This window comes from Sorex fumeus, unplaced genomic scaffold, assembly GCF_029834395.1.
Source record: "Sorex fumeus unplaced genomic scaffold, SorFum_2.1 ptg000011l, whole genome shotgun sequence".
In the NCBI taxonomy this organism is placed as follows: Eukaryota; Metazoa; Chordata; class Mammalia; order Eulipotyphla; family Soricidae; genus Sorex; species Sorex fumeus.
The window spans coordinates 6,360,551-6,384,044 of NW_026606068.1; the positions used below are offsets into that span (position 1 = coordinate 6,360,551).

The window sequence follows — 23,494 nt, forward strand, 5'->3', positions numbered from 1 at the left end:
TCTCTGGGGGCCTCTGGGGATCCCTGAGGGTCTCTGGGGGTCTCTGTGGGGTCTCTGGAGGTCTCTGTGGGTCTCTGTGGAGTCTCTGGGGTCTCCTGCAGCACCTGCAACATCAGACTCAGGGTCCTGCCTGGCTCCCGGGTGGGAAGCAGGGAGCAAAGCCCCTTCCTGGGGGTCTTTTCACCTTTGGCAGAGATTGATGATGCCCACTTCAGGCGTTTGACCCTCAGATCCCCTGAAGTCCAGTCTGGAGCCTACCCCACCCGCCGCTGCTGGGGAGCCTGTCCTGGGTGCTTGTCCGCGAGGGGGCTGGGATCCATTAGCGGGTCACACAATCGAGTTACAGGGCCGGGCCAGAATTTAGAAAATGAAATAGAGGAGACTGGAATCGAATCAGAGCAGAGAAGGATGACAGGCGCGGGGCCACGGGCCCTGGGCTCGGCCATGTGGCTGTTGGGACATTGAGTGGGGTTCACTCCTGCCTCTGGGCCACGTGCAGACAACGGGGCCAGGCCCTGGTCTGAGGCATGTGACTGGCAGGCTGGTCCTCAGTCAAGGGGGGCCGGGATGCCCCCTCTCCCACACCTGCCTCTGGTCCCCACCAAGGCTGAGCTGGCAGGGGTCGCTGGGGCGGTTGGGCTGTCTCGGGCAGAGCGCGGCCCGGTCTATCACTCCTCTCTGCCCTCTGCTCAGGACAGAGGACTGGGCGGATTGGGATTGAATCAAAGGGGGTCCCGGGTCTCCTGAGCACAGCCGGGAGCCCCTGCATGCCACGTCATGTCTGGGAATTCCTGGTAGAAAGAGTCTTTCGGCTGTTTCTGGCTTACAGTTTGCAGCCCCACTTCTTCCTCGAAAACTTAGTGTCTTAGGGGCCAGAGGGGCAGCACCGCGGGGAGGGCGCTTACCTTGCATGAGGCCAACTCAGCTTCAATCCCGGCCACCCTAGGTCCCCCGGGCACTGCCAGGAGTGAGCCCTGACCCTGCTGGGTCCCCCAGAGAAACAAAACAACGTGGGGGCTCAAGTCTCCGACATGCATCCCACGGAGAATGAAGCTGCTGGTCTATGCTTCCATCCCAGCGGTCAGTCGGAGCTTTGGCCAGTTGGTGTCAGCTCGTTTGGGAGAAAACCCAGTCCGCTGGGTGGGGCTTATTTCTGGGGATCATCCTTTGGGCTGTCTTGCTGTCTTCTGCCTTGCCTTCTTTTGTGCTAGGTAGATCTTTTCCAGTATTTCTACCATTTTTTTTGTTGTCATGTATGTGTGTGTGTGTGTGTGTGTGTGTGTGTACATATGGGTAATAATTAACATTTGACTTTAAAAAAAATCTGGTTTGGCTAGAAACCAACTGAATTTCAGTGATTTGTAACAACTCTGCTTCAGTATAGCTGCCTTTGTACTTCGATTGTTTCACAAATTTCATCATTACAGCAGCCGTGAGCTGCTCAGCACGGGTGGACCCTGGGTGCCTTATTCAGCTGTCTCCTCAGTCAGAGAGAATAGAAGGTCTCAAACAAAACACTGTCTCTGCCCCTCTCGGCTTCCTTTTGCTCTTGACCTCGCTGTGGATCCCAGTTACTGTTTCACGTTCTTTTGTTTCAGCCTGGAAGGATTCTTCTTCTTCTTCTTCTTTTTTCTTTTTTTTGGAGACCTTTGGTGTTACCCAGGGATTTTACTTCTTCCTGTAGGAAGGAGTTTTGCAGCTGGGCCTGTGACAGTCTCATTGTGGGGCTGCCACGGAATACCCTTCGCCTCTGACGTGGACCAAGATTCTGCTTTTGTCCCCACTCCTGGGAACTGAAGTATGCACGAGTAGCTTGCTCAGGGTCTACCCTCCGTGGGATCCGTTAAGTGCTGCGATTTCCTTGAGGAGGCCTCGTTTTCGGAAGCCCTTCGCTCTCTCTGCGCACACCGTGCATTTCTCTCTTCTGTCCTAGAACTCAGCTGAAGCGCGTGGGGAGTCCGGGTCTTGCCCGGCGAGTCTCTGGTCTCCTCAGTGCCCTCTTGGCCCCCTCCGTGACCCACCTCAGCCACCCCCCTATCCCATTCTCCTTTCTTTGGTTCACACTTGCTGCAGAGTGGACTCTCGACTGAGCTGCACATTCTTGTAGCACTTTTGAAGCCCAGAATTTCTCTGAAAGTCAGTCCTGTTTCTTGGAGGCTGGGAGGTAACGTGGCGAGTAGGGTCTGGGCACGAGCTCAAGCCTGGTTCAAGCCCCAGCACCGGATGGTTCCCCGAGCATCACCGGGTATGGCCCTGGAGACCCTGAGCATCGCTGGGGGTGGCCCGGGGATCCCCAGCCCAGCAGAACCCATGCATTGACCCCCGATCTGGTTTTCCCCCAGGAATCATTTTTATATCATTTATTTTAGGGCTGGAGCGATAACACAGCAGTAGGGCAACATGGCTGACCTGAGTTCGATTCGTCCGCCCCTCTCGGAGAGCCCGGCAAGTACCGAGAGTATCTCGCCCGCACTGCAAAGCCTGGCAAGCTACCCGTGACGTATTCGATATGCCAAAAACAGTAACCATAAGTCTCACAATGTTACTGGGCCTGCTCGAGCTGAATCGATGAACAACAGGACAGGGACAGTGACAGTGACAGTCTTTTTCAGGGAGTTTGGGCCACACCCAGTGGTGCTCAGGGCTGACTCCTGGCTCTGTGCTCGGGGGTTATTTCTGGCAGGGCTCAGAGGACCAGTTGGGGTGCTGAGGATCAAATCTGGGTTGGCCCCATGCAAAACAATTGTCCCCCCCACCCCCGCACTGTGCAATCTCTCCAGCCCAGGATTCCCGTTTCTTTTCTCCTGCTGTGTCCTTCTGGATGGCAGATCCTGTTTCCTCAAGTCGCTGTCTGATTTGGGGTGGAAAGTGCGATCCTGTAAACACTCTAGGGCAAGTCCGGAAACTGGGCTTTTCTTGGACTCGGGCTGAACACTCTTGGTCCCCTGCTCCCACCACTGCCCGCTCACTCTGCGCCCCTCCCGGTGCCTCTGTGACTCTGGCCGCTTGCCTGGCCAGGGACCCCGCCTGGGCAGCTGAGTGGTCAGTTCTCGGAGGCAGAGAGTCCCACATGGTGGGGCCCTCGCATGCTGGGGTGCCCGGCGCTGGGGCCAGTGTGTCACTCCCACAGCAGCCTACACTGCCGCCTGTAGAGCCTCCAGGCCAGCAGGGGGGAGCAGGAAGGCTGTGGCCACCCTGTGTGTGCCGCCTACAGGCTCCCAGGAGTGGGTCAGCCGGACGGAGCCCGCTGTCCCTCTACTCTGCCTTTCTCAGAGTCTGGGAAGCCTCCTGTTAATCCAGCGGCATTTCACCACATCATCATGATTTGATGCCATTTTCTTCTTCTTCTTCTTCTTTTTTGCGAAAAAAAAAAATAAAAAATTTGGTGAGTCTGACTATTCTACGAAGCTTTAAAAGAAACAGAAAAAACCTGCTGGTGTTACTGAAAGGCCGGGATGCAGGGGCTCCGGGGCGAGCGAGGGTGGCCCACGGGCCATTCCAGGCCGCTGCAGGGTGAAAGCGTGCATGCCATCGCTTGCCCAGGGCAGGACTGGGTGCGGCTGCTGCTGAGCCAGTGGTGTTGGTGTCAATCAAGGGAGCCCTGGCAGGGCCTGCGCGGGGCTGCCTACCCGGCAGAGAGCGGCAGCTCCGAGCCACAGGGCCCCTCTGTGACCGCTAGGCCGGGGTTTGTCGCAGCGTGGCCAGCCTGGGCTGCTGTGGGCACAGGGAAAGGGGGCCAGGCAAGCGAATACTCAGACATCCTTCCTCTGGGCTTGGGAGCTGGTGTGTGTCTGGGGGCGGGGCTATGTGTGTCTGGGGTGGGTCTTGTCTGTGGGCGGGGCTTGTCTGGGGGCGGGGCTGAACAGTGTCTGGGGGCGGGGCTATATGTGTCTGGGGCTGGCCTGGTCTGTGGGCGGGGCTGGTCTGCACCTGGGGGCGGGGCTGGGCTGTGTCTGGGGGTGGGACTGGTCTGTGGGCAGGGCTGGACCGAGTCTAGGGGCGGGGCTATCTGTGCCTGGGGGCGGGGCGGGTGTGTGTGGGGCGGGGCTGTGTGTGGGGGCGGGGTTGGGCGTATCTGGAGCGAGGCTTGTCTGTGGGCGGGGCTTGTCTGTGGGCGGGGCTTGTCTGTGGGCGGGGCTGAACAGTGTCTAGGGGCGGGGCTATCTGTGCCTGGGGGCGGGGCGGGTGTGGGGGGGCGGGGCTGTGTCTGGGGGCGGGGCTGGGCATATCTGGGGCGGGGCTTGTCTGTGGGCGGGGCTGGTCTGTGTTTGGGCCAGCCCAGTGGACTGTCCACTGGGCTGAGATCTGAGCGTGCCCGAGTCGTGTCCCCACGTGGAGACACGGAGCCCCAGGACAAATGCCAAGCCTGTTGTCCGAGTGTCCCAGGGCTCAGCCCGGGACAGCTATGGGCTGACAGGTCCCCCTGGGGTCTCTCTGGGGCACTCGGAATCTGGGATACCCAGGCATGGGTCGTGGTGGGGGGTCCGAGGGGCCTGGGGGGGGCAGGGGGGCGGCAGGCGTGTGACACCTCTCACGGGGACAGAGACGTGCTCTCGGCGATGGGTGGCCTGTGCCCAGACAGCCCAGGGGAGTCCCCTCCCGCTTCCTCAGCTGTCTCCGTGGAGAACATTCTGGCTGCCTCTGTCGTGCCAGTAGTGTCCCTATGGCTGTGAACTCCAAGTGGAAAAATCTAAACCAGGAGGCAGAAAATACAGCCCCAGAGCCTGCAGGTCCAGAAGGCCGTGGGGCCTGTGACCGTGACCGGGAGTTTTCCACTGACTCAGCGTGTTTGATCTCGGCAAGGCCTGGGGCCACGCCCAAGGTCACCACCGGCTGACCTGGAGGAAGCTGCGGTGTGGGGGTGGGGGGCCTGTGCACCCCTCCTGGCAGGTGGCCGTGAGCAGGCCAGGAGAGCTCCCGGCCACTCACCCTCCCAGCCCCGCGGGGCTCCTGCTTTCTCCCCATGCAGTTGCTGTACAGATGCGTGACAACGCGGGATCCAGGGCCTTTGCCTTCGGGCCCCTGTGGGCCTCTCTTGGCCTACGTATCCCTCACACCAGGTCCAGAAGAGGCCCCACCCCCAAACCAGCTCCCTCTTGCTGCGACTCGGCCCTGGCTGGCAGTGTCTATGTCCCTGCTTCCAGCGGGCTGGGGTCAGCGGCCAGGCCCCAGGTGGGCCTGCTGGCCTGTGTCTGAGTGTCTGTTCTCCACGGCTCTGGTCTGGACATTCTGGGTCAGGGCTGGCAGACATGGACGTTTGCAGGAAGACTGGGGCAGCCTCGGCTGGTTTGGTGGAGACAGTGTCCGGCTGGGCCTCCTGGGGGATCGGGGTCACTGTGGGGAGTGGGGTTGCCCTTCCCAGGATGGAGCGAGGTGCCGGGGTTAGTGAGCGCCACGTGAGGTGGTGGACGTGACGGGCTTCTGGGGACCTCCTTGTCTCAGAGCTGAGCACAGAGCTGACTCATGGGTCTATGGGGGTGGCCGGGAGGACCCTGGGGACCATCTCTGGGACTCAGTTCTGCCTCTTGGGTCCATGTTTGGCCCCAGTGACGAGGGCGCCCCCTACTGGCACTGTGCCTCTTCACACCCTCCGCCCCCACAAGCAGGTCCCAACCCTGCGCTCAGCACCCAGAGCTGTTGTGCTGGTCAGTCGTGGCCTCTGTGGTGCCCAGTGCAGGGCAGGACGCAGGGCTGCCCCCTCCCGCTCCTCCAAGCCTCGTCATCCTCGTCTGACCACTATCACCTTGTTGCCATGTCGAGACTCCACTTGTCTCTGTCATACTGTCATGTGGTCGTCACCGCGGATGTCGTCCTCCTCTTGATTGTGGTCAGCACGGCCATACCTGCCGCTGCTGCCGACGTGGCTGTCACCCGCTCTATCATGGCTGTCCTGACACACCCGGCAGTGCTCAGGAATGACTCCTGGCTCAGTGCTCAGGGCTCAGTCCTGGCAGGCCTCAGGGATTGAACCTGGGTCAGCCTTACACGTGCCCAGTAAGCGCTGTCCCTGCTGTCCTGTGTCTCCAGTCTCATGCCGGTGTCCTTCTCACCTCACAGTCATCTCTCTGCGCCCTGCTCACGGACAACTTCGGGTGTGCGCCTGCAGCCTGCTTGGTGCCTGGGCACTGCTGGGGGCGATGGTGTGGGGAGCAGCCTCCCATCCCAAGCGGCTCCTATAGAGGTGGATGGCGCTGGGCCGCTGGGGGTCTGCACCCTGTGTTTGCGCCCAGCCCCCAGCCTGCCCCGTGTGCCATCTATGGTCCCCGCCTGTCCCCTGCGGCAGCCCTGGCAGGGAAACCTTCCCTTCCTTCCCCTCTCCCCTGGCAACACGGCGAGCGGGGGGGGGGGGGTTGTCTGAGCCCTTGGCCCGTGGCCCCCACCCCTCACTCGCCTGAGAGTCTGGCTGCTGCCCCGCCATCTGGCCTTGTCACTCAGAACTGTCCGTGATCTTCTCTGACATCCCCCCAGGCCCTTGTTGGGACAAAACCAGGGGTGTCAGGGCCTGTGCCAGAGCCCCGGGGCAGCGGGGCCAGGAACCAGCCTGCGGGGAGGTCCAGCGCCCCTCAGCAAAGCAGATGCCCTGGGGCAGCCCCAGCCTGCGTGGCAGCTGGTCCTGCGTGCCCGGGTTGCCCACCCTGTGCCCCTGGGCCCTGCTGGCGGTTGGGGAGGCTGCCAGCTCCGTCCTGCAGCCCCGCTGTGGTGTCCTGCAGCCCCGCTGTGGGCCTGGGGGCTCCGCGGGGGCTGAATATAGGGCTGTGGGGGTGGCAGTGTGTCCTGTACCTGCTGAGGGTCAGGGCTGGCCGGAGCCGCAGACATGCTTTTTCTTTGGACAGTCCTGCTGCCTTGTCTTTGTCTCCCCGTCATGGGTGCTGTGACGTCAGCCTCAGGGAGCCACAGTGGTGTCCACTCGGCCCAGGTGCCTGGCTAGGATCTGGGTGCACCCAGGAACTGCAGGGAGGGAACCCACAGGTGGGGGTGATTAGAGGAGGGGGCACATGCAAAGGCCCTGGGGCATGAAGCCAACGGGGTGTTGAGTGGCGTTGAGTGGTCTGCTCCGCTGGTCAGGGGGACCAAAGGCAGCCACAGACAGGGAGGAGCCCCACAGCCGCCCCTCAGCCCCGAGGTGCTCCTGCCTCTCTCCCTCCTGCACCCCTGCCTGCAGGGGTGGGGCCGGGTCAAAGGAGGGGCCGGTGCTGAGGCAGCTTCCTGCCGTCAAGCACGAAGCCAGGAGCAGCCCAGACGCAGACACAGCTGGGGTTTTTCCACTCGGCCTGGAGCCGGGCGCACCTTGGCTGCGTTACGTAAGGAGGGGCCCGGGAGCAGAGCACCGGGCTGCGAGCGTGGGGCTGCGTGCCTGCTTGGGGTGCCTGCCTCTGCATGGCTGTCTGCTCCCGGGTGAGCGTCTGTGTCTGCGTGAGTTTAGGAGTCCTGTGTCTGCACATGTCGGTGACTGACGTGTGCGTGTGTGTGCGTGTGTGTGTGTGTATGTGTGTGTGTGTGTGTGTGTGTGCGCGCGCGCTGGACTGTCTGCATGTGGGCATTGTGAGTGTCTGCATGTATCTGTGTGTTTGCGTGTGTGTGTGTGTGTATGTGTGTGCGCGTGCCGGACTGTCTGCACGTGGGCATGTGTGAGTGTCTGCATGTATCTGTGTGTTTGCGTGTGTGTGTGCATGCGTGTGTGTGTGTGCGCTGAACCGTCTGCATGTGGGCATGCGTGAGGGTCTGCATGTGTCTCTGTGGGTTTGCATGTGCGTGTGTGTGTTTGCACTAGTGTATGTGTGTGTGTGTGTGTGCGCGCACATGTGTGCATGTGCTGGGCAAGCCTGTGTCACGTGTGTTTTCCTGCGTGTCCTGCCGTGGCTGGGGGAGGGGAGCCTAGGGGTGGGGGGCGTGGAGTGGGTGTGCTTGGCAGCCCCCTTGGCAGCTCCCGGCTGCAGTCGGTGCCCCTGAGGAGCCGAGGACAGAGGCTGGCAGCCAGCTCCGTCCTCCAAGGCCTCCGCCGGCCAGCACGTGCTGCTGCCCAGAGCGGCTTCTGGTGTCTTCTCTCCCAGCAGCCTTCCTGGGCTGCTGTGTCTGTGGCGTGGCCTCTGTGAGCGTGGGCCTTGTGTCTCTGGGCACTCGCTCTGCCCGTGCCATGCCTGTGGATTTCTCCTTGCTCTGAGTCACAGACACGCAGCCCTGGGCACTGTCTGACCCGAGGTCAGTGTCTGCAGTGCCCCTGCCCGGTCCCACTTTCTCCCTGCACCAGAGTCGCCAGACCAGCCTGGTGGAGACTGGGCCCGGGGCCCAGGGTGCCCTCTGGAGGGCAGGAGAGACCCAGGCCCGGAGGGGGGAGGCATGCATAGGTGCCTCCGAGCCCTGTGGTGACCATCCTGGTGTTGCTGTACGTGGGTGACCACTGCCCCTCCTGGCACCCACACGGTGCCTGTGCCCAGCCCGTTGCTGCGTGCCCGCGAGACAGTTCCCCTGTAGCTTCCCTGGCGCCTGGGACATGGAGAGCCACAGGGCAGCCTTGGGCTCTCGAACTGCTGCCTGAGGCCAGCTGTGTGCGGGAGCAGGGGCCCCTCCTGAGCCCGGGCCTCACGTGCAGGGCTGCCACCCCTCTCACCCCCCCCGTGCCCTGCAGCTAGGGGTGCGGGCCTGGGTCGCGGGCCCCCATTGTGGCGCCGAGTAACGGGGGCGCTGGGTGTGTCCTGTGTCCGGTCCGAGCACGGGGTGTGGGGACGGGGGGACCCAGCGCAGTGGCCTTCTGGAGTGGCGGACGCGGTGAGGGGCTCCGTGCCTCGTCTGCAGTGAGACCCTGAGGGAGGCGAGGGCGCAACTGTCTCTCAGGACCGGCCTCACTGGTGGCCTCCATGGAGAGAAGTCCCACGCGAGGGTCCCCGTTGGCCCCTCGGAGCCAGCATGTCGTGACCTGGCTCTGGGCCCCCACAGAGGTGCAGGCTGGCTCAGCAGCGGCCAAAGTGTCCCCTAGAGGGCGCACTCGCCTCTTTGGTGGCTGGAGGGGCACAGGGTGGGGCGCCGGAGGCTCAGGGGTCACCCCTTTGGGGGGCACAACACCTGTGCCCTTTCAGTGAATGCTTTCATGACACTCACGGGACTGCAGGGTGTGTGTGTCGGGAGGGGGCACCCAGGAGGGCAGAGCCCCTGCTTAAGTCAGAACCCCTCCCCCAATCCCGCAGCCTGACCCACGGGGGTCGCAGTGGTCAGCCAGGAACTTTCTGTTCGCCCACATAAACCTGGATTTGCAGGGCCACGAGCGTCAGTTCCTGTTTCTGGCCAGCAGGTGGAAGCTTCCCTGGCATCTGGGGCCTTGGACCTGGACATCCCACACTGCCCTCCGGGGCGTGGTGGCCCCTGGGCTGGGCTGAGGGCCCGGGACCAACCCACGGGGCTTCGGAGGCAATTCCACACCCCTCCACACCCCTCCACACCTCTCCCTCTCAAGTTTTCGTCCCCCACCCGGAGAATGGGATGACTTGGGCTTCAAACATGCTTTTTTTCCTTTTTGGTTTGGGCCCTACCCAGCAGTGTGCAGGGGATCGTTATGGGATGCCGGGATCGAACCCAGGTTGGCAGCGTGCAAGGCAAGTGGCTCCCTGCTGGACCATCGCACTCTGGCTGTCTTGTTTCGAAGCAAAGTTCCCACAACATGAAATTATCTGTGTGTGTGTGTTTGTGTGTGTCTCTGTGTCTGTGTGTCTGTGCGTACCTGTGTGTGTCTGTGTGTGTTTCTGTGTGTCTGTGTATCTCTGTGTGTGTCTATGTATCTGTGTGTCTGTGTGTGTTGTGTGTGTTGTGTGTCCTTGTGTGTGTCTGTGTCTGGGTGTGTCGGTGTATCTGTGTGTGTGTCCGTGTGTGTCTGTGTGTGTCTGTTTCTGTATGTGTGTATGTGTCTGTGCATGTCTGTGTGTCAGTGTGTGTCTGTGTGTCTGTATGTGTCTGTGTGTCTGTGTGTGTGTCCGTGTGTGTCTGTGTGTGTCCATGTGTGTCTATGTGTGTCTGTATGTGTTTGTCTGTGTCTTTATATGTGTATGTGTCTGTGTCTGTGTGTGTCTGTGTGTCTGTGTGTGTGTCTGTGCGTCTGTGCGTGTGTCTGTGTGTGTGTATGTGTGTTGGGTCACAGCCCTTGGTGCTCAGGGCCTCCTCTAGCTCTTTGCTCTGGAGTGACCTTGGGGAGCAAACCTGGGTCCCCAGCGTGCCAGACAAGCACCCTGTCCACTGTACTACCTCTCTGGCCCCATGGTCGTCATTTTAAGCAGACCGTTTTCTGGCATGTTGTGTGACCCATCGTGCTGGAGTGTCCCTTCCCCTGCCTGTCCAGTGCAAAGACAGACCCAGTGCCCCAAAGGGAAACCCCGTGTCCCCACCCTGGGTGTGCGGGTCCTCGTGGCTCTGAAATGACGGCAGCAGCACTGGACATCACATGCAGAGCCCTCTGAGGCCTCAAGGCTCAGCTTAGCGCTTGGCTCCGGGCGCACAGGAGGCGTCGGGGCCCTTCTCAGGGGACAGAGGGGAGGACTGCGTCCATCAGCCTGCTTTCCTGGCAGTCACCACCTCCCTCTCCCGGCTGCCTGCAGAGCTTCAAAGGGCTGCGTGGCCGAGGATCGGGCTTATCTGGGCCGGAGGAGAGAGTCAAGGCCGAGAGGGGCAGCTGCCCCATGGTGCGGGCGGGCATTAGGGGGAGAGCCGGTGCCCGCTCCATCCTGTGCTCTCCTGGCCGGCCGGCCGGCCCTGCCCATCACACCCACCTCCCGCCCCCATGGGTTCCTGAGTCATTCTTCTTGGGCAGGCAGATCGTACCTGGCACCGAGGGGCACTGGGGCTGGCGGGGAGTGGGCAGGAGCTGCCCGGGTGGGCGGCTAAGTGGGCTGCCTTGCTGTGGCCTCAGTGGGCACCGGGCGGGAGGCGGTGGCCAAGCGGGTCACTCCCCAGTGGAACATGGTGACAGCTGTGCTCAGACGTGGGCCCCGCGAGGTCGGGCGCACTGCAGGCTGTAGCCATTGGGGCTGGACAGGCAGGGGGTGAGGCGGGGAGTGGTCAGCCTGAGGGTTAGCAGAGGGCCGGCAACGCGGACACGGCCCTTCGTGCCTCTCACACCCTCTCTCGGTGGGCAGGCAGTGGGCACAGGCCCCTCCGGGTGTGCCACATCAGGGGCTGCCCGTCCTTCCTCCCACTGCCCTCCTCCTCCTCCTCCTCCTCCTCCTCCTCCTCCTCCTCCTCCTCCTCCTCCTCTTCCTCCTCCTCCTCCTCCTCCTCTTCCTCCTCCTCTTCCTCCTCCTCCTCCTCCTCCTCTTCTTCCTCCTCCTCCTCCTCCTCCTCCTCCTCCTCTTCCTCCTCCTCCTCCTTCTCCTCTTGTGCCTGCTCCTCGCCTGCTCAGTGCTCCCCGGGCCTGTGTCACCCTCTCCCTCTGCCTGAGGCCTGCTCCTGGGCCCTCACAAACGGACAGTGAGACCCCAGGAGGGACCGAAGGGGAAGAAATGGATGGGCCAGACGCCGGCTGATGCCTGATGCCCAGGAAGGAATCTCCCGCCTCTCTCCTGGCCGCAGGAGCTGTGTGCCCTCAGGGCTCCGAGGATCTTCCAGGCGGGCTGGGCACCTGCCTGGGTCCCCATCAGGGAAGCAGGCGGTCCCGGTCACACGGCACCTCCTGGGTTCCTCAGCCCCTTGTCCCCCACTGAGTCACGGTGACAGGGGTGGGGAGCCTCAAACTTGGGCTGGAAAGAGTCCATCCGGGGCGTCTGCCACCTGTGCCCATGGCGTCTCAGCTGCTGGACTCTTCCCACAGGGCCCAGGGCTGTCCACCAAGGTCACTACTGGGAGTTAAGGGCGGGGCTTCTTGCCCACTGTGTGGCCGTGGGTGTGTGAGGGGAGTAGGTGCTGGACCCCCGCAGAGCCTAGGGATTCCCCTGGGGCCCCTGACGCCCCCACCCAGCCCTTCCCCGGGGCCCTGCCACCCTCCCTGTCCACCCCTTTCCCCAGCTGTGATGCGGTTCTCAGTGGTTTTAAGTTTGCCGAAACTCGGGACCTGGGAAGAGGCACTTTGGGGCAGGAGGCAGATGCCGCCCGGCTTCCTCCCTGCCCTGCCCTGCCCTGCCCTGCCCACTCTCTCCCGCCTTGCCTCGCAGGACAGCCCCCGGCCGCCCCGCCCCGCCCCGCCCTGCACACGCCCCGCCCGGCAGCTCCCAACTCACGTCCTCTGCTCTCGCCCCCAGGTTACGGGCACGCGGCCCCGGGCACCGACGCGGGCAAGGCCTTCTGCATGTTCTACGCGGTGCTGGGCATCCCGCTGACGCTGGTGATGTTCCAGAGCCTGGGTGAGCGCATGAACACCTTCGTGCGGTTTCTGCTGAAGCGCATCAAGAAGTGCTGCGGCATGCGGGACACGGGGGTGTCCATGGAGAACATGGTGACCGTGGGCTTCTTCTCCTGCATGGGGACCCTGTGCCTGGGCGCCGCCGCCTTCTCGCAGTGCGAGGAGTGGAGCTTCTTCCACGCCTACTACTACTGCTTCATCACGCTCACCACCATCGGCTTCGGCGACTACGTGGCGCTGCAGACCCAGGGCGCGCTGCAGCGGAAGCCGCTCTACGTGGCCTTCAGCTTCATGTACATCCTGGTGGGGCTGACGGTCATCGGGGCCTTCCTCAACCTGGTGGTCCTCAGGTTCCTGACCATGAACAGCGAGGACGAGCGGCGGGACGCCGAGGAGCGGGCGTCGCTGGCCGGCAACCGCGCCAGCGTGGTCCTGCACCTGGCCGAGGAGGCGCGGCGCGGCCGGGCGCGGGGCAAGGCGGACGTGAGTGACCTGCACTCCGTGTGCTCCTGCGCCTGCTACCGGCCGCCCGAGCTGGGGGGCCGCCTGGCCCTGCACCCCAACTCCTTCAGCGCCAAGCTCGCCCCCCACTACTTCCACTCCGTCTCGTACAAGATCGAGGAGATCTCGCCAAGCACACTGAGGAACAGTCTCTTCCCGTCGCCCCTCAGCTCCCTCTCCCCCGGGTTACACAGCTTTACCGACAGCCACAGACTCGTGCGGAGACGCAAGTCTGTGTAGGCGCGGGGGGGCTCGCGGACGCTCGGCAGCGCGGCCTCCCCGCCTCCTCGGACCCTGGCCGCCAGCCCCGCGCCTTTTCTTCCCCGGCGATGAGGCGGAGGACGATTCCCAGCCTTGGCCCCGGGCTCCCTCGGGTCTGTTCTTCCCCGCCGTTCCCCCAAGACCGAGCCGCCGAGGGGAGAACCAGGCCTGTCCCGTCCGAAGCTGGCCTCTAGCATGAAGCATGGATTCCTTCTCCCTTCCTCCCCGACGTATGCCTTACACTCTCCCCAGCGGGCCCAGCGCGCGGGCAGCTTGCAGGACAGGTATGAGACCCAGACCCCAGATGGCGCGGACAGGATGCCGTGGCCCCGGGCGCTCGCCTGCCCGCAGACCTTGTTTTCTCCCCTGAAAGGGGTGGCTGTGTGCACACGCGTGCGTGTGTGCGTGCGTGTGCATCTGTGTGCACACGAGCGTGCGTGTGTGTGCACGCGCGCGTGTGCGTACGTCTCTGAGTGCGTGTCTGTGCGCACGCGTGTGTGCATGTGTGCGCGTGTCTGTGTGCGTGTGCGTGTGCGCACACACGAGCCGTGTAACCACGTAACACAAAGTGGAAGTGTCAGGTATCCGTTTTCCTTTCTCATCCCACCGTCGGGTCACCAGCCCGCCTTCCACTGCTTCCAAACAAAATGGGAAGGCGAAGCCCATGGTTTTCTTTTCTTTGAAATTCCATCTCACCCGACCACGTGTGTTCCAGGGGCCGCCCTCACTCCAGTTGCACCACGGCCGTGATTCTCAGCTGCTCGGTTCCAAGTGGTATTCGTTTCTCTTCAGGCGGGGGGCAGATGGGCAAAGGCCGTGGATTGCTTCTTTCCAGATTGCCGGTCCAAACACATTTTGAAGCGTGCGCTCTGTTAGGCTGGTCATACGGGATCAACACAAAACACAGGCTGGCAGAGAGCCCACGCTAGTATTAAAGGTGTTTTACTCCCGGGCCCGGGCGGGAGCAATGGGGAGCGGAGAGCATGGGCCTCCCTGCCCCTGACCTGTCCACGGCAGGGCCTGTGTGGCACAGGCCTAGGTGGACGCGCTTTCTTTTTTAATAAAATATCCCAGGACACTCCTGGGGCATCTGCGCACGCCAAGGAGGCGGGTTCTCTCTCAGCATTACGTGCTGGCTGCTGGGGCATCTCCAGGGATGGTCTCGGGGGCCGTGCCCTTGGGGGAGCCCGGGGAGCCCACCCACTCCTGCAGGGCCCCGTGGGCTGTTGGGGGGGGGATGCAGGGGAGTGTGCTCTGGGTCGGGGCGTGCTCCCTTCCCCTCCTCTGCAGGAACCATGCGGGGCTCCGGGCTGGAAGCGGGCACGGGCTGAAGCACCCAGAAAGCTGTGGGGGAGGGAACTCCATGGGGTTCCCAGAGTGGAGAGGCCGCTTCCCACAGCCTGGGCCTGCGTGCAAGGTTCCAGGGCAGAGATGACACCACCCCGCCCCGGCCCCCCACCAAGCATTTGAACCACAAGACTGACCCCCTTGGGAGCACGGGAGACCCTTCTGAAATCACCGCACATCTCTGTTGAAACCCGGGGACCTGCCTGGAGGAGGAGTCAGGGGACTTCAGGCTCTCTAGTTCCAAACACCCATTCCTGAGGTCAGTGCATTTAGGATGTTTCCTCCAGGGCCCTAAGAGTCTGGGTCAGAGTCAACCAGCTGACGGCTCCTGAATGGGGGAGAGGCACTGGATACTGGCCGGTAGGGGCTTGGCACAGCCGATCAGCGTTTCCGTGTGGGCCGGGATGAGGCCCTGGGAGTGGGGGGGTCTCTTGAACCTGGCACCGTGCTCTGCGGTGCCACCCCCAGTTTCTCTGGAGCTGCTGCGTCTCCCACTCCCTCTCCTGCCCAGAAGTTTCCTCGGTCTGTGAGAGACCCGGGCGGGTGGACGGTGCCCGAGACAGGGCCCTGTGCTCCCGGGAAGGGCCGCGTTCCCTCCTGGCCGTGTTCTCCGGCTGACCCCCGTCCACCCGTCCCACCACCGTTCCTCGCCCTAGATGTTTTGGACGCAGCCGGGCCCTGAGCATCCCGGGAGCAGAGTCCTGGGGCGTTATCTCTGGCTGGACCTGACGGCTTGGCCTCTAATCTGGGTCAGCCCAGTCCAGCACCCCCAACCCCACCCCCCAGCTTCTCCCTCAGCAGAGGACGAAATTGGGTTCCGGAAGACAAGGCATGTCTGAGCTCAGGGCCGGAACGTCCAAACTGCCCGTGGCTCCTCCCGGCTCTGCCTGGGAGCTGTGTGCGTGTGCAGTGTGGTGTGTGCGTGTGTGTGAGTCTGAGCGAGAGCGCCTCTCCTCCGACCTGGTGCTTCACACACCTTTTCCACAGGCTCCTTCGCTGGGGCCCGGGTCCGAGCAGAGCCCCGGGACTGTGACTTTGCTCACAGAGGGTGATTGGGCCTGCCGGTCTCCTGCTGTGGGCTCCCATCCAAGCTGTGGTTGGCTGGGACCCTAAAGGCTGGGAAAGGGGCGCCCGGGCCCGGCTGCTCCCGTGGCTGCCCAGAGCCCCTGGTGTCCACCACGCTGTCCCCAGGCACCTGGTGGGACCGTCTGGGTGAGATTTGCGTGTCTTGAGCACAAAGTGAACTCGTTGTACAGACGTTTGTGCTTCTGGTCCCCGGGACATTTGGAGGTTGAACTGCCAAAACCAAACATGGAGTCCTTCATCCTGCAGGGTGCGGGGCCCGAGGGGGTTGGGGCCCGGGGTGTCCCATCCCTGGCTGATGCACTCTGGCTTCTCCGAGCACTGGCACCCCGGGGCTGCTGGTCTGGGCAGGCCCATCCTTCACATGGCTGAGGTCGGCTGGGGGCTGCCCCCACCTTCAACGGAGCTCAGGCTGCAGGCCAGGGAGGCGCTGGCAGGCCTCGTGGGGGCTTGCGGGAAGAACAGGTTTGGATAATCGGGTTTCCAGGGTCAGCGGATGCAAACAAGCCTGGGCTCCTGGATGAAGGCCCCGAAGCTTCCCGGTGCTCATGGCCACTGGTGGTCACTTGTCCCCAGTTTTTCTGCAGTGGGCTGGCGGCGCTGCACCCCTTCTGTCACCCCTGGTCCCCGAGCACCAAAGCAGGAGTCCCCCAGGAAGATGTGAAGGTGCCTGTGTGTCAGTCTTTGGGCTGTGGGTGGAGATTCACGCAGGTGCCGGGAGGACGTGCTGGCCGCATGGACCGTGGCCCCGCCCCGCCCCGGCCCTCGAGGTGCTGCTCAGTTCCCCAGGTACCCCAACACCACTATCCCAGCCCTGCTCATGCTCAGAGCACTGGGCTGAGCACCCGGAAGGCGCTGCTGTGACCCAACCCCCAGCACCTCTCCTGCACCTCCCGGGCCCCCACCCGGCCAGGGCCCTACGCAGCGTGGACACGGTCCCTGTCACCTCTGAAGTGCAGCCCCGAGCTCAGGGCTCCAGGGGGCAGTCCAGTCCGTGCCGCGCCCGTCCCGGCCCTAGGAGTGCCTGCTGGTTATCTGAGAGTTCCCCGGAGTAGGACTGTGTGGGACACGCTGGTGACCGTGGGTGACCGGGTGTGGTGCCTGGACACTTGCAGTGGGCAGAGGGGTCCCCCGGCCTTCCGGGACCAAACGGTCAGTGCTGTCCGGGCCTGGGGCGTGGAAGACCAGGCTTGGGGGGAGGGGCTGCTCCTCCTTTGCAGGGAAGCACAGTCTCTCGTGCCCTGTAGGCAGACGAAGCAAGTGGGGGTGTAGGCAGTCTCCCCGTGCTGCTGGCCCGGCCTGCTGGGAGTGGACACGGGGCCTCGCTGACCTCTCGAAGCCCGTCCTGGCCCTGCTCCCTTGGCCACAGGAGCACCGGAGCAGGTCTGGGGCCTGGCTGAGCAGTGCCTGGGTTCCCGAGGTTTGCTTGGTGCAGCTCCATCCCACCCCTAGGACCCCCACCTCTCTCTCCCAAAACCCCTCTCCCACCATTGGTTGGACATTGGTCATCAGGTGGTAGCGTGGAGCAGGCTGAATGTAGAGATGAGTGGGCCGTGTGCAGAAATGAGTGGGCCGTGTGCAGAGTGGGTTGGGCCATGAGCAGAGACAAGGGGGGGCGTGAGCTGTCCCCAGCCAGACATGTTCAGACCATAGGTGATGGGTGTGTCTTGGACTGCAGGAGCACGTTGGTGGCCTTCCCCTGGCAGTGGGTGGGCCCATGACGAGGAAACCTTCATGGTGGAAGGGCTCCAGGGAGGTCACAGGGGACACATCGCAGTGGGTAGTGCCCTGGGCTCTCCCTGCTCGAGCCTGCCCAGAACGGGGCAAGAGCAGAGTGGGGAGGGGGCCCTTGCACCCCTGAGCCAGCCTCTGCCACTCCCAGGTGGGGCACCTTGTCTGTCTGGGTCTCAGTTTCCCCACCTCTGAGACAGGTGACAGGAACTGGGCTGCCCCCATGCTCACACTGGGCCCCCTCTGCCACAGGGCTTGCTCCTGGGCGCTGACTTGTGTGTGTGGGGGGGCAGGGAGCAGAGGGCACGGGTCTGCCCAGCGTCCTCCTGACCTGGGGTCCTGTGGCCCAGCATGCCACGGAGGACACATCAGGGCCCACACATGCGGCACAGGGCGCCTCCCACTTCCCAGCTCAGGGCCAGTTCCCGGCGGCCAGAGTGGAACCATCCCAAGGTCCCGTCCCTTCTTCTGCAGGAGGAAACCCTGGCTGTGGGCCTGGCATCTCCTGGGATTCATTTCTGGGGTGCCCTGTTGCTTAGGCAGCTGCTCGCGGTCACTCTGCTCTTTCAGACAGATGGATGGACAGATGGACAGCCTGGCTACAGGCACATGCGTGTCCTGCCTCTGTGTCATACCACACACGGTCAGGTCACCTCTCCTGGGGGAGGATGCCGAAGTGTAAGGGTGTCAGCTGAGTGTGCCCCATTTGTGAGCCTTTAAACATCTGGAGGATAGAATGTCCTAGAAGGATGAGATAGAATGTTCTGGAAGGATGAGGCAGACCGTTCTAGAAGGATGAGGTGGAATGTTCTAGAAGGCCTGGGTTCTGTCTGGACTTTCTGGGGTCTTGCAGGTCTCCGAGCCTGGTGACTGGGGTGCGCAGTGGTGGGGCACTCCCTCTCTGGCACGTCTCAGCCTATCTGGTCTCCTTGGAGGTTCCAGCTCAGTGACTGGACACCTCCAGCACCCTCAGAGCGGCTCTCGATCCAGGGACTTGTGGGGGAGCTCAGGACCCGTAGCCTGGGCTAGTGAAGACAGAATTGGGCCTGCCCTGGGTCCCAGGAGCAGGCAGGTGGGGAGGGGGGTGCAGCTGCCCCCAGGTGGGGTGGCTCGAGGCTGAGCAATTTGCCCTCCCTGGTGGCATCCCACTTCTCAGCCACCACAGACAGGCCCTGCTGCTCCGCCGGCCTCCGGCCCCTCCCAGTCCCTCCCTGGCCCTCCTGAGCTCTGCACTCGGTCCCAGTGGCCCGGTGCTTGGTGACAGTGTGAGTGACACATCCCAGCCGTGTTCCTGCCCAGGCCTCTGCATGCAGAGCTGCTGACGCCTGTGAGCGGCGGCTGGTGTTCCTGCCCACCCAGGGGCCCCGTTCCCCAGAGTACTTGGGCCTCTCTTGGGGGGAGGCCAGGGCTGCAGAGAGCCAGGCCCGGGGTCACGGGGCCCTTGCACGCAGGTGGGCCGGGAGCACGGCTGGACCGCGGCCGCCTTTGCTGGAGGTGCATTTTAGGAGTCGGATAAGAAAATAAAAATCCAATGAAAGGAAAATCACGCCAAGTAGGACCCAGCGAAGCAGAACCCACAATTAACCAGATTTCTCTGTAATTTGATGGTTCCTCAGAGGGCACGCGCTCCTGAGAAAGGCTAATTATATATTTGTTTATCCAGCCCGCAAATAGCACGGTGACAGCCGTGCGGGGCTGGCAGGGACCTCCAGAGGTCACCCCAGTCCACCCGCGGACGTGTCCCAGCACTGAGGGGTGGGGGGCGTTCCCGGGGCAGGTGGGAAGGCAGCTGGGCCCTGGGGGTCGCAGCCGCAGCAGAGCGTGGACCCCGGTCATGACCGCAGAGACGGTCGCTCGCCCATCCCCAGCAGGCCGGCCAGAAACCGCTGACCGCTCGCCCTCTCAGATGCGCTATTTTTTAACCCGCCAACTGTGTGTCTTCGTACCTAGAACGTAACCAGATGTCACCTGTGAGCCGGGCCGAGCGGCTCAGCCCGAAGTGCCCCAACCCACATGCACCCTCACAGCGGGCCGTCTGGGGCCTCTGCCTGGGAGGGGGGGGACCCCAGGGGAGGGGGCCCGGTCCCTTGTGCATTTTTCTGGGGCTTGTGTCTGTGTACTGAGGGGTTCTCATGGGGTCTCTGGATTTTTTTTTTTTTTGCATTGCTGGACACCTCCACCGCGGCTTGGCAAGAACGGGGGCTCGTTTCTGATGGTGACGAGGCCCTCCCCACCCCACGCACCCCTCGACTCTGCAGCTGTCAGGAGAGGGCGGAGGGGGGACGGCGGCCCACCAGAAGCGGGGCGGCACAGCTGCAGGCCCCGAGGACGAGGGATAGCTCGGCCACTTCCCGCCCTACCCACGGGGCCCGGGACATGCTGGCGGGCGAGCCGTGCTGGATCTGCAGCCCCCCCCTCCCCGCCCGCGAGCACCGAGGAGCCCCCCCCCCCCACCCGCTTGCTTCCCTGTCCCTCCTCTGCTTCCCGCCAGGGGGGCGCGTTCACTAATGGCCTTAGCACCCGTCTGGAGCGAGCGGAGAGAGGCATCCGCCATGCACGGCGAGCGGAGACAAACTCACCAATGTTTACACGTCCAAGTAGACATCCAGCCCGTGTAAAATATGTGACTTATGCAAGGGATTGCATCTTCCTTTTGTAACGAATGCACTAGAGCCGCCCTGTATATATTTTACAATGTCTTTACAGAGAAAGAACCACTTACCGTAGTGTTGTAAAATAATGCACTTTTCTAATTTTTTCATTAAAATCTCTCTGGCACGTTTGCAAATGTGTCTTGGTTTTCCTTCGCAGCGTGGTAGGGACGGGCCGCTTTGAGCTGCCCCGGGGGCCCTCCGCAGCCTGGTGGGAGCCACCGGGGTGTCCCGAGGCAGGTGGCCTCTCCTGCAGGTGGACCTCCCGGGAAGCCTCTTCCTAGACACGGGTATCGGGCTCAGCCCTGGGCACGCCAGCTTCTCTCATCTGCTTTGCTTTTTCTTTCTTTAGGAAAAAGTGCTCAGGGGTCACTCCTGGCTCTGACTCAGGAATCACTCCTGGTGGCTGGAGCGATAGCACAGCGGATAGGGCGTTTGCCTTGCACGTGGCCAACCTGGGTTCGATTCCCAGCATCCCATATGGTCCCCTGAGCACTGCCAGGAGTAACTCCTGAGTGCAGAGCCAGAAATAACCTCTGTGCATTGCCGGGTGTGACCCAAAAAGCAAAAAAAAAAAAAATAAAAATAAAAAAGGGATCACTCCTGGTGGTGCTCAGGGCACTGCATGGGAGGCCAGGGATCAAGCCTGAGTCGGCTGTATGCAGGGTAAATGCCCGCCCCCCTGTGCTCTCGCTCTGCCCTGAGGTATATAACACTCCAGCGCTGACCCCACCACCAGGGTCCCCCACTCCATCCCTAGCTCAGGAGGCTTGACTTTGTTTGAGGCCACATTCCCAGTGCTCAGGGTCACTCCTGGCTCTGTGCTCAGGCCTGACCCCTGCCAGTGCTCAGGGCTGACTCCTGGCGCTGTGCTCAGGCCTCTCTCCTGGTGGGGCTCGAGGATCACGTGGGGTGCTGGGGATTGAACCTGGGTCTGCAGCATGCGAGGCAAGGGTACCTGCTGTACTATCACTCCAACCTGCTGCGTATTTTATTGTTGGTTTTGGGGCCACGAAAGTGATGCTCAGAGCTTACTCCTGGCTCTGAACTCAGGACCACTCTTGGCTGGGGACTCAGAGGACCCTAGGGGATGCCGGGGTTTGAACCCGGGTCTGCCACGTGCACCATCTCTCGGCCCCAGGCCTGACTTTCGATGTGGTTCTTGGTACCTCGATGCGGTCCAGGCGGACGGAAGCGTGGGATGGCCTCTGCGCTGGTGGGTGGACGGAGGGTGAGTGACTGTGAGGCTGGACTGCACACACGTGTCTGGGGTCATGTGGCTCCCGACACTGCCTGCTGGGCTCGGACTCCTGAGCTTCCCTCTGACAGGATTGAGCGTGTCAGTCGCCCGGGCCATATCGGGATGCTAGTGGAGCCCTTGGCCTGGCTCCCTCCCCGACCCTGGGTGGCTTACACCGGGGGGGGGGGGGGGGGGCTGTGGTGACATCTGTGGGGACCAGAATGTCCCCGGGCTCGGGGAGATGGACGCAGGGACTGGGCGTGGCAGAGAGCTGGGCCCTGGCACCCTGTCCTACCCCCTGCCCCTCGGTTTGGCTGTGTCCTGCGCACGGCGCCATCTCTGACCTGTGTCCACTTTCCCTGTACCAGGCCCAGAGGCTGAGGCTGTGGTCCAGAGTGGGCAGAGGGGTGGGCGAAGAAGGGACCAGGTGATTTCAGAGTAGGGCCCGGGCAGGGGGGCAGGCGGCAGCTTCTCGGACGTGTGGTCCTTCCTTGGGCAGGACACAGCCCTGGACAAGAGCCTGGCTCCAGAGAGTCCCCGCTCCCCTGCATGGGAAGTGTGGGAGTGCCCTCGAAGTGCCACTGGGGTTGGCGCCATGTCCACCATCCTGGTGTGGACCCCAGTGAGCCCCCCGGAGAGGAGAGAGTCCATCCCAGAGACCCTCCACTGCAGACACGCCCACTGAGCTCGGGTGGAAGCAGCTCAGCCGGGTCCGTCTAATGTGTGCAGGAACCCAGGGCGGTTCCGAGGACCCCCGGTGCAGGCTGTCCCCGAGATCCCAGAGCAGAGGGGAGGAGGGCGGCAGGGCAGGGCACAGGGGGCAGCTGGGGAATGAGGTGGGGTGGGGGTGGTGGCAGGGGGCGGGGCAGGGGCAGGCGGGGGGGGGGGGTGGCTGCCTCGCTGCTTCCAGCGCCTCCTGAACTGGAGCGGGGTCGCGGGCCTGGGGGCACCCCCAGATGGTGCTGACTGTTGAGGGGATCAGCCAGGAGGGGCGAGGAGAGGGGCGGTGGGCAGCCCCCGGCCCCTCTCTCTCCATCCTGCCTGGCGGGGGTGCTGTGGGTGCCATGGGGGTGCGAGTCGGTTCCTACGAGACGAGCCCCTCCTGACTTCGGCTCTGCACAGGAGAGACCCCGCGGAAGGGACAGGCGTCCTGGGGCACCGGTTAGGGCCACTTGGTCCCTCCTCTCACACAGCCGGGCTGATTCCTCCCTCCCTGTCTGTCGCCGGCACAGGCATGAGGGGACCCCAACTCCTTGCTGCCACAGGAGGGTCTTTCCCTCTCACTGTCCCCTGCTGCAGGCCTCTCTGGGACCTGGGGCTGGGGTGGGAGGGGCCCCCCACAGCTGCTCCGCGAGTGCTGAGGTCCCTGCGTCCCCACAGAACCACCAGAGCAGCCAGCTGGCCTCGGGTGCCCGTTGCCATGACAACCTCGGCAGACCCAGGAAGTGTTGACGTTGAGGGGGGGCGGCTCCGGGGATCAGCAGGTGTGGGAGTACCACCCAGAGGACGCAGGGTCTCGGGGCTCTGCCCCCCGCCAACCCCGCCTGCTCACGAGGGACCCTTTCTTCAGAAGAAAGTTCTAGAGAAGCCCCCAGTGTGGGGCTGGCAGGGAGGAGCCCGGGCCCGTGGGGCTGTCAGCAGTGACTGCGTCCATCCTAGAGGCCCAGAGGTTGGGGCTGGGGTCCAAGCCCCTGACCCAAAGCCTGGGGGAACACTAAAGATCGGCCGGAGGGTGATTCTGGGGTCAGTGGTGCAGACCACAGAAGGCAGTGGTCGCCTGGGGCTGGTCAGCTGCTGCCCTTAGTCCTGCCTCCCCAGGGGCCTCTCTGCTGGGCTCAGGACACCCCAGGGGCCAGGCTGAGCGCTGCTCCGAGCTGGGGACGGCCTGGAGCCACTTCCCAGCTACTCTTCCTGCTGATCTGCCTGTGTCAGGGGCGGCCAGGACCAAGGCCCAGTGGGCTAGGAAGATCATGATCACATACGTGCACGTGCACACTGTCCCTCACACGCATACACACGCACACACACAGATACACTCCTCACACACACATGTACACACATGCTCACACAAGCATGCACATACAGACACACCCCTCACATGTCCACCCCCATACACACGTGCACATGTGCGCTCACACACGTGCACATATGCACACATAAGCACGCACACATGCACACACCCACCCACCTGCACACCCACCCACACATGCACACATGCACACACACACACACGTGTGTGTGTGCAGGGCTGGTGGTTTGAGGCACTTGTGAGCGAGTTATGCGTGTTTTCCCTGGGAGAGGCTCCTGCTGGCAGCTGTGTCCGGTGCCCGGTGCCCAGTGCCCAGGGGCCACACACTCTGGCCA

The 23,494-nt window shown here is 63.1% G+C and overlaps 1 protein-coding gene across 1 annotated transcript in view; it reads left to right on the forward strand.

Moving 5' to 3' along the window:
- KCNK9 (potassium two pore domain channel subfamily K member 9) overlaps nt 1-13,066 on the forward strand; it is a 44,751-nt gene extending 31,685 nt beyond the window's left edge. The window contains exon 2 of the mRNA XM_056110901.1: nt 12,216-13,066. Coding sequence (XP_055966876.1) covers nt 12,216-13,057 — 842 coding nt within the window. The 3' untranslated portion in view covers nt 13,058-13,066. The remainder of the gene's footprint in view (nt 1-12,215) is intronic.
- The last annotated feature ends 10,428 nt before the right edge of the window (nt 13,067-23,494 follow it).